The 10,352-nt window shown below is 41.9% G+C and overlaps 1 pseudogene and 1 gene segment (V, D, J or C); both read left to right on the forward strand.

Moving 5' to 3' along the window:
• The first annotated feature begins 1,620 nt into the window (after window positions 1-1,620).
• On the forward strand, window positions 1,621-2,863 carry LOC132377315 (immunoglobulin kappa variable 2-28-like; annotated as a pseudogene).
• A 6,454-nt stretch (window positions 2,864-9,317) lies between these two features.
• Window positions 9,318-10,101, forward strand: LOC132377316 (immunoglobulin kappa variable 2D-29-like). The segment is given in 2 exon segments: window positions 9,318-9,366; window positions 9,770-10,101. Coding segments are annotated over 2 exon segments (381 nt in total).
• The last annotated feature ends 251 nt before the right edge of the window (window positions 10,102-10,352 follow it).

The following is a 10,352-nucleotide window of genomic DNA, read 5'->3' on the forward strand; positions in this document are numbered from 1 at the left end:
TGTACCTCTACACCATGGCTTATCTCCATTAATGAGATTATTGCCATAGGGTTCAGAGTTTAAAGATGAACATAACTTTTGCTCAGTTATTTTTTCAGCATTGTTTCAAGATTTTATTCTTGAATATTTCCCAGAGAATATTCAGACCAGATGTTCTTGTGGAATCTTACATAGTATCGTATTAGTTAATTTGTCTTCGTCAATTAAGTCTGACTTTGGATTTAAACTATCCAAACTTTAATAAGATGGCAAAGTCAACTTTTTCAATTTCTCCAAGGTTTTATTTTCAAGACAAAAGCAATTTGACATTGGCACTATGTTTCAGAAGCTGTTCAATTCAACATGACCTGCACCAGGCTGACACGTGAGAATAGTTGTGTTGTTTTCCTATTTAATGAAAGCTGGTGTGACAGACTGATGCCCTGAGCAGTGGTGGTCTGGAACTGTGTTCCGTAATGACCATTCTTAAATAAAAACCCAGGAATGTGTCAATGATAGACACAGGCTACACTGAGACATTAAAATAAAGGATCCAGTCATTGCTTTTCTCAGAAAGAGCATCTCCTTTTGAAATGTAGACTCATGGCTGTGGCTTCCAACATATAGGCCAGTGAGAACCATAGGTCCTCACACAGAGCTGACAAGACCCAGGAAACCCTGCAGGGCCTGGTTCTACTAGGTGAGAAAGAGTCAACAGGAGATGAGTTTTTCTAAGCACCACTCAGAAAAAATAATATAAAATCGTTGTTTTTTCATTATATTCCATCATCCCAAGTGAATTTTTTCCTTTGATTAACCTGACATATATATGTGTATATATATATGTGTGTGTGTGTGTGTGTGTGTGTGTATGTACAAAACATATATATATAGAGAGAGAGACAGAGAGACAGAGACAGAGAGAGAGAGGGACAGAGACAGAGACAGAGAGAGACATAGAACTATGATAGATTATTCACCAGAATAAAACAACTGGTTTTCAGGTATTTCATTTTACTGTCAAGTTCTTGTTATTTAAGTGGTCTTTGAAATATAATTCACGAAGTCTCAGGAAAAGACCAATTCTAACACCTGTTTCTAACATTCTTAAACGGGTAACCTGGAAACTGCACTTACCTGACAGCTCTTGAACCAGCTCAACTCCATGACGTTATTTGGAGAAAGTTCTGATGGTCACTATTAGCAGGGAAGGAGCTGTTCTCTTATCTAGATCAGCTGGAAGAATCAGAGCAAGATGACCGTTCCCCTCCCGGATACTGACCCTGGACACACATGTCTACACCTCAGGGTCTCCGATGCTTTCTTAGAGCCGCAGGCCATGTACACTGGGTTCTTGCAGTCAATCCGGACTTTCACAGTGGAATTCTTCTTCCCACTATTCCAAGAAGTATGGATTTTAGGTGTTCATTTTATTCCAAACACAGAAGGCCTTTATTTCACTTTGCTCAAAGTTGAGCCCCTCCCTCTCTCCCCCTGGCTCTTTCCACACAGCTGCACCCCCCCCCCCATGGAATTTGCATGTTGTTCCTGAGGGAGGACCTTCCCCTGCAAGTGTGAGATAAAAGCTCAGCTCCAGTCTTGCTTTGACTTATCAGGACTCCTCAATTCCAGCTTCTGAAAATGAGGTTCCCTGCTCAGCTCCTGGGGTTCCTCATGTTCTGGGTCCCAGGTAAGGACGGAGGGGAGATGAGAAGGAGGGTGGGAGGGTGAGCTCTGGGGGCACCACTGCTTTTCATGTGTATCTGTCCATGTGTTAGATGCACACATTACCCTCTGTAAAGGGCCTGTGATGTTTAGCAATATGAGAATGAGAAAGAGTCCAAAAGAAACAAGTACCTGTGCTCTGGTGAAGACTGTGACAAAGAAAGTGTGGACAAAGGAATATGACCTCCAGAGACCTCTTTTTACCTTGCAAATCTTGGGTTCTTTTTGAAATTGGATATTTGAGATATTAATCAGAATTTAAAAAATGATTTAGCCTGAAGTAAATAACAAAAGGAAAATTCTGAAAGTGGTTTATAAATTTTGTCCATAATTATCTCGGGCTTCCCTGGTGGCGCAGTGGTTGAGAATCTGCCTGCCAATGCAGGGGACACGGGTTCGAGCCCTGGTCTGGGAAGATCCCACATGCCGCGGAGCAACTAGGCCCGTGAGCCACAGTTACTGAGCCTGCGCGTCTGGAGCCTGTGCTCCGCAACAAGAGAGGCCGCGACAGTGAGAGGCCCGCGCACCGCGATGAAGAGTGGCCCGCGCTCGCCGCAACTAGAGAAAGCCCTCGCACAGAAACGAAGACCCAACACAGCCATAAATAAATAAATAAACCCAAAAAAGTTAAAAAAAAAAAAAAAAAGACTAGCACAGCACATATTTCTTTAAAAAAAATTTTTTTTGTCCATAATCTTGTACTTTTCTCTATTTTAGGATCCAGTGGGGATATTGTGCTGACCCAGACTCCACTCTCCCTGTCTGTCATCCCTGGAGACCCGGCCTCCATCTCCTGCAGATCCAGTCAGAGCCTCCTACATAGTGATGGATACACTTATTTGAGCTGGTACCTGCAGAATCCAGGTCGGTCTCCACAGCTCCTGATCTATGGAGCTTCCAACCGGGCCTCTGGGGTCCCAGAGTGGTTCACTGGCAGTGGGTCAGGGACAGATTTCACCCTCAAAATCAGCACAGTGGAGGCTGAGGATGCTGCAATTTATTACTGTCAGCAAATTATACAACGTCCTCCCACAGTGGTACAGCGCTTAACATAAATCCCCCTCTGCTGGTGACCCCGCTGCCCAGATGTGTTGACTGTCTGGGGAGCAGGCAGGCAGATTCTCTGAGTCTGTGTAAGAAGAAGAAGTTAGGTAACTAGGGGAAGAGGATAAAGCTGAGGGCTCTGGAACATGAGAGCCTCAGCTACACCTCAGACACCACAGGTTAAGTCCCCATAAGCTGCACAGACTTGTGTGACAGAACCAGCAGGAGAATGGACAGGTCTAAGTGCCCTCTGAGCAAACAGACCTGAGAAAGGAGAGATGAGTGAAAGCTCATCCTACTTCTCCCTCCGTCGTGTACTGTTAGGTGTCAAATAAATTTAGGCAATTGAGGAAGGTCGTAGCAAAACAAGTAAATACATATTGGGATTTAGCAGTTTTTAGTATATGTTTAAGAAGACAAGATGTATAATATTCAAAATTAATTTTTCCCACTTTCCCCACTTTCTGATTCTCCTTTTTACTATATAGGTTCCTATTATTTTAACATGTGCCGTATCATAGTCTTTACAAGCTACCCTCATGGGGAGTAAGTTGAAAAAACTTAGTAAATATTTTGGGTTAAGAGTGTCCAAACATTCTTTGTAAATTCATGACAGACACAATATCCTAATGCTAAGCATCTCTGAGTTGTCTCAGTTACCTTTCACAGAAAGAAAATGTGAGTCTTTAAATTCCAAAAGTTGGGATTTAAAAACAAAACAAAACAACACATAAACTGGAAGGTTTAGAGCATAGAATTTACTTCATAGAACACTGGAAGAATACAGAAATATGAAAGGTTCTTTTTCTCAAAAGCTAAGAATTTTAAAGTGTGGGAAGACTGCAGGAATGGAAGCAGGAAGGGAATCTAGTCGACACACACAATTGCACATAATCTGCTCTTTGGCTTCTATGTGGTGGGATTAAAAATGGTGGTGGTGTTTAAGATTGATAAGAACAACCTGGAGAGAAGACCCAGTATGTTCCTTATGGAATCACAGAGTGGAAGGGACGTCTGCCTGGTTTTCCTGGGTTGTGCCTGGGCCACTGCAAGTGTCACAGGAAATGAGTGTGGGGAGCAGGGCTTGAGATTTGTCATGACCAAGGGTTTAGTGATGTTCCTGTGCAGAGACCTGAGGTCATGTCACACAGTCACTGTCAACCTAACTCAGCCGAGGAGAGTCTCCAGAAATTTATTTGCTCCTGAAGGTGGTCCAGCAGAGGCCATGAGGTTGGGTTGGGGAGGTGCTACAGGCAGTGACATGGAAACTGAAAGACCCAAAGGGTGCAGAACAGCAGATGCCGAGGAGATGGAGACCAGTGTGGAGCATTCAGACATACGTTAAGGATGCTCCGGGCAGCCTTGAGAACAAAAGTCTGAATAAGTAGGAGATTTCTGTTTTCTAACCCAGCATCCCTAGCCTGCCTGCAGATTCAGACTTCAGCAATGTCCCCTTGTGAAAGAAGTTTCCCTGTGGGACAGCCAAAGCTCAGCTGGATTCACTGTTTCCAGCTGGGTTCCTCTACTTGGGCCAAGTCAGAACTTCTGTCCACATGTAATTTTGGAAAATAATATGGAAGAGCAAAGTGTTGGGTAAACATTGGCTCAACTAGAAAGGGATCTTTCTACTTTGTTATTTCAGGTCATGTAATTCTTATATTTTCCATTGCTCTCTGATGTTATAAAAATACGAATTCTCCACTTTACCCTTTGATTATTTGTAACCTTTGCAGTGCACTGGATTTCCAAATTGTACAACAATCATTGTTGCTGTACATGGAGATTCATGTCATATTTTTAACCTAAATAATTTTTGGAGCTTACAAACTTGGTACTCTATTCTCATAAAAACAAAAAATTCAAACAATAAATAAATGTCTTGGGCTCACATGAAAGTTCAGTTCCTGAAAGTGGATCTGACTCACATTTTCTAGTGATAGTTGTATAGAAAGTGAATACTTCAAATAGATCCCATTTTAAAAAATGCTCTAAAAATACTTTTGAACTAATCATGGGCATGATAGTCACGTGCTCTGACAAGGTATGAATTACATTAAATAATTTCAAATCCACCTGGATAATATAATACTGCTTCTGGTTAAGGGAATAAAACTTATGAGAGATGATTCCTTTTCAACATAATGGATTTCATAGCAAATGCAATTAAAATTGGATTCTTAATTAGAAAGTTAAAAGAAATTGTCGACATTAAGAGGTTTGTAACACATACAAAGACCGCAAGTCTTCAGGAGGTATTTCTAGACATATTCACAGTCGAAAAAATCTGATCCAAAATTCAATTGACTTCTTGCTACAATCACCAGCAAGGAGCCTGGAGACGCTGAACATAATTCTGTGGGCAGAATACTCACTGGACCCTGCACAGTGAATAAGGATCCAAATACAAACTTCCCAAGGAGGCTCAGCTTCTCAGGGTGGCAGGAGTAGCTGCACTGCCCAGAGGACAAGCTAACCCCAGGATGGGCTCAAGTGGAAATGGCCTTGGAGCCTTGAGAAAGAGACCATAAAGTCCTCAGTCATAGCCACTGGGCACCTCTTCTGTGTAAACAGATGTCAGGGCATTACCAGGACAGCCTCCCACAGCCTTTTCCTTCCTCTCCACCAGGGGAGCTCAGGCCCCACAGTCCCTCCAGGGAAAGGCTGCCATGTCTTCCCAAGAGCATCCACTAGGTTCCCTGGTGTGTTTTACTATTGTTCAGCAGGCTGTTCTCTAAGCGTCAGTTATGTCCAGATGGTTGATGTCTTTGACCAAGTCTTCTGTGTCCTCACTGGCTCCAGTGGCAGGGCTGCTTGCACTGCAGGCTGGACCTGCTGCAGAGCCCTTTGCTTTTCTGGGCCCACCCAAATCTGGCAGATTCCATGTCACCTGGTCCATGAGCCAGACCAGCCCTCCTACACGTGGAATGTGTTGATGCCAGAAGTCAGAGAAGCTGTCAGGCAATTCCTTTCTTTAAGAAAAAGACACATGTTCAACACTCGGAAGGGGATGTCCATCTTCATCCTATTTATGGGACACATGAGAGCTCTCTTACCATCGGGGGAAAATTTTTCTTGCAATTTGGTGCCAGCTGTTTCATGCCCAGTACAATCTGTACAGCATGTCCAACTAAGTGAAATCATCTACCGGACAACATCCAGAATGTCACCAGGCAGCCCAAAGATTGTCCCCAACTCATTTCAGATAACTTTGTTTTGACACAATTTCTGGATTGGTGGTGGAGTTAGGAGGGCTTAAATGGAAATTATTATCTGTACTTGTACCTACTTCGACCTGGTCCTTGTGTCAAAAGCACACCAGGTGGCAGTCAATTCAAATTCTTAATACACATACATGTCTATCCTGTTGCAAGTTCTGGTCCGAAGTTTGTCTTTATTTGCCTATCACCTTGAAGATTTTGATGGTGGGAGAATGGTAATTCATATTATGCTTCCTCTCTCCTTCTCTCTCTCTAAATCTCTCACTGTTCTCTTTTTTTCTCTGCAAATATTAATGGAGACACTTTTTGTAACATGTTTTTCATTCTCTCTCTTTTTTTCTACATGTTCTGAGTGTAGTGAACTCCTGTTATGACCAACACTAGAGATTTAGCTTATACAAAAACAAATAGTTTTATTGAATCTTGAAACATTATTATTCAGTCCCAAACGAAAAGGCATTGTATGTTTAGGGGCATAATCAGGGTTATTGTGACCAGCAATTATTTGCTTTATTTTTTATAATAGAATCAAAGACTTCTTCTCATCATATTTATAAAATAATAAATTATTTTGGCACAGTTAGCTGGAATAATAGATTTCTATACTTTCTAATAAAAAGCTTCACACTTCACATAGTTTGTGAGATTCCAGAATAGAGAGCCAATCTGCGGGTTGAAGATGCTCCCAGTTAACCAGGATGAGGTTATGTAATGTGAGTAAGATCTGCACAAGTACATTTCCAGTAATTTGTCATGGCCTATAGCTCATTCTTTTTTCGATTTTTATACAGCAGTTTCTTATTAGTTACCTACTTTATACATATTAGTGTATACATGTCAATCCCAATCTCCCAATTCATCCCACTACCACCACCCCTCCCTGCCACTTTCCCCCTTTGGTGTCCATACATTTGTTCTCTACAAATGTGTCTCTATTTCTGCCCTGCAAACTGGTTCATCTGTACCATTTTTCTAGGTTCCACATATATGCGTCAATATACAATATTTGTTTTTCTCTTTCTGACTTACTTCACTCTGCATGACAGTCTCTAGATCCATTCACGTCTCTAGAAATGATGCAATTTTCATTCCTTTTCATGGCTGAGTAATATTCCATTGTATATATGTACCACTTCTTCTTTATCCATTCGTCTGTTGATGTGCATTTAGGTTGCTTCCATGACCTGGCTATTGTAAATAGTGTTGCAATGAACATTGGGGTGCATGTGTCTTTTTGAAATATGGTTTTCTCTGGGTCTATACCCAGTAGTGAGATTGCTGGGTCATATGGTAATTTTATTTTTAGTTTTTAAAGGAATCTCAATACTGTTCTCCATAGTGGCTGTATCAATTTACATTCCCACCAACAGTGCAAGAGGGTTCCCTTTTCTCCACACCCTCTCTAACATCTGTTGTTTGTAGGTTTTCTGATGATGCCCATTCTAACCGGTGTGAGGTGATACCTCATTATAGTTTTGATGTGCATCTCTCTAATAATTAGTGATGTTGAGCAGCTTTTCACATGCCTCTTGACCATCTCTATGTCTTCTTTGGAGAAATGTCTAGTTAGGTCTTTTTTGATTGGGTTGTTTGTTTTTTTAATATTGAGCTGCATGAGCTGTTTATATATTTTGGAGATTAATCCTTTGTCCGTTGATTCGTTTGCAAATATTTTCTCCCATTCTGAGGGTTGTGTTTTCATCTTGTTTATAGTTTCCTTTGCTGTGCTTTTAAGCTTGATTAGGTCCCATTTGTTTATTTTTGTTTTTATTTCCATTACTCTAGGAGGTGGGTCAAAAAAGATCTTGCTGTGATTTATGTCAAAGAGTGTTCTGCCTATGTTTTCCTCTAAGAGTTTTATAGTGTCCGGTCTTACACTGAGGTCTTTTATCCATTTTGAGTTTATTTTTGTGTATGGTGTTAGGGAGTTATCTAATTTCATTCTTTTACATGTAGCTGTCCAGTTTTCCCAGCACCACTTATTGAAGAGACTGTATTTTCTCCATTGTATATCAACATGACCTGCACCAGGCTAACACGTGAGAATAGTCATGTTGTTTTCCTATTTAATGAAAGCTAGTGTGACAGACTGACGACCTGAGTAGTGGTGGTCTGGAACGCTGTTCCATGATGACCATTTTTAAATAAAAGCCCAGGAATGTGGAATGTGTCAATAATAGACACAGGCCACCCTGAGACATTAAAATAAAGGATCCAGTCATTGCTCTTCTCACAAACAGCATCTCCTTTTGAAATGCAGACTCATGGCTGTGGCTCCCAACATATAAGCAGTGAGAACCTTAGGTCCTCATACAGAGCTGACAGAACCGGAAACCCTGCAGAACCTAGTTCAACTTGATGAGAAATAGTCAACCGGGGAAGAGTCTTTCTAAACATCCCTCAGAAAAAAATAATGCAAAGTCATACTTTTTTCATATTGTCCCATCATCTCAAGTGAGTTTTTTTCCTAAAGAACTACTTTGACTATATATATATATATAAAATATATGTGTGTATATATGTAATATATATATAGAGAGAGAGAGAGACAGACAGAGACACAGAGACAAAGACACAGATAGAATTATGATAGAATATGCACTACATTGAAACAACTGGGTTTCAGGTATTTCATTTTACTGCCTGAGGCGTAAAATTCTTATAAATTTTTTTATGGTCTTAAACTGAACTATTAACTCTCTGCACAACAGATATATTAATTTTTTTCCCTGTCAATTTCTTTGGACTTAAGTTCTCTTTGAAATTTAATTCACTAGTTGCCAGGGCAAGACCAATTCTAACACCTGTTTCTAACATTCTTAAACAGATAACCTGGGAACTGCACTTACCTGACAGCTCTTGAACCAGCTCAACTCCATGGCGTTATTTGGAGAAAATTCTGGTGATCCGTACTAGTGGGGAAGGAGCTGTTCTCTTATCTAGATCAGCCTGGAAGAATCAGAGCAAGATGACTGTTCCCCTCTCAGATATTGACCCTGGACATGTATGTCTATACCTCAGGGTCTCTGATGCTTTCTTAGAGCTGCAGGCCATATGCACTGGGTTCTTGTAATCAATCTAGACTTTCACAGTGGGGTTCTTCTACCCGCTATTCCAAGCAATATGGCCTTTAGCTATTGGTTTTCACCTAAACACAGAAGACCTTTGTTTCACTCTGCTCAAAGTTGAGCCCCTCCCTCCCTCCCCCTGGCTCTTTCCACACAGCTGTCCCCCTGCCAGGGGATTTGCATGTTGTTCCCCAGGGAGGACCTTCCCCTGCAAGTCTGAGATAAAAGCTCAGCTCCAGTCTTGCTTTGACTTATCAGGACTCCTCAATTCCAGCTTCTGAAAATGAGGTTCCCTGCTCAGCTCCTGGGTTTCCTCATGCTCTGGGTCCCAGGTAAGGATGGAGGGGAGATGAGAAGGAGAATGAGGGGGTGAGCTCTGGGAGCAAAACTGCTTTTCATGTGTCTTTGTCCACATGTTAGATGCATACCATACCCTCTGCAAAAGACATGTGATGTTTAGTGATATGAGAATAAGGATGAATCCGGAAAGAACAAGAGGTGTCTGTCCTCTGGTGAAGATGGTGGCATAGAAAGAGTGGTCAAGTGTACATGACTTCTAGAGACCTCTTTGCATTGTAAATCTTGGGTTCGTTGTGAAATTGGATATTTTGGGTAGTCTTTGGAATCAAAAAGAAAAAGAAAAAAGATTAGCCTGACGTCAATAACAGAAGAAAAATTCTGAAACTGTTTCATAAATTTTGTCCAGAACTTTGTTGTTTTCTTTCATTATTTTAGGATCCAATGGGGATATTGTGCTGACTCAGACTCCACTCTCCCTGTCTGTCATCCCTGGAGACCCAGCCTCCATCTCCTGCAGATCCAGTCAGAGCCTCCTAGATAGTGATGGAGACACTTATTTGAGCTGGTACCTGCAGAAACCAGGCCAGTCTCCACAGCTTCTGATCTATGAGGTTTCCAACCAAGCCTCTGGGGTCCCAGACAGGTTCACTGGCAGTGGGTCAGGGACAGATTTCACACTAAAAATCAGCAGGGTGGAGGCTGAGGATGTTGGAGTTTATTACTGCCAGCAAGTCATGGAAGATCCTCCCACAGTGGTACAGCCCTGAACACAAACCCCCCTCTCGGGGTGGCCCAGCTGCCCACTTATGTTGACTGTCTGGGGAGCAGGCAGGCAGATTCTCTTGAGTCAGTGTAAGAGGAAGATGTTAGAGAATCAGGGGAGTAGTTTGAAGCTGAGGGCTCTGGACCATGAAAGCCTCCTCTACTCCTCAGACACCACAGGTTAAGGCCCCATCAGCTGCAGAGCCTTGCCTGACAGAACCAGCAGGAGAATGGACGGGTCTAAGTGCCCTCTGAG

The sequence above is a fragment of the Balaenoptera ricei genome, chromosome 13 (assembly GCF_028023285.1).
Source record: "Balaenoptera ricei isolate mBalRic1 chromosome 13, mBalRic1.hap2, whole genome shotgun sequence".
NCBI classification, from domain to species: domain Eukaryota; kingdom Metazoa; phylum Chordata; class Mammalia; order Artiodactyla; family Balaenopteridae; genus Balaenoptera; species Balaenoptera ricei.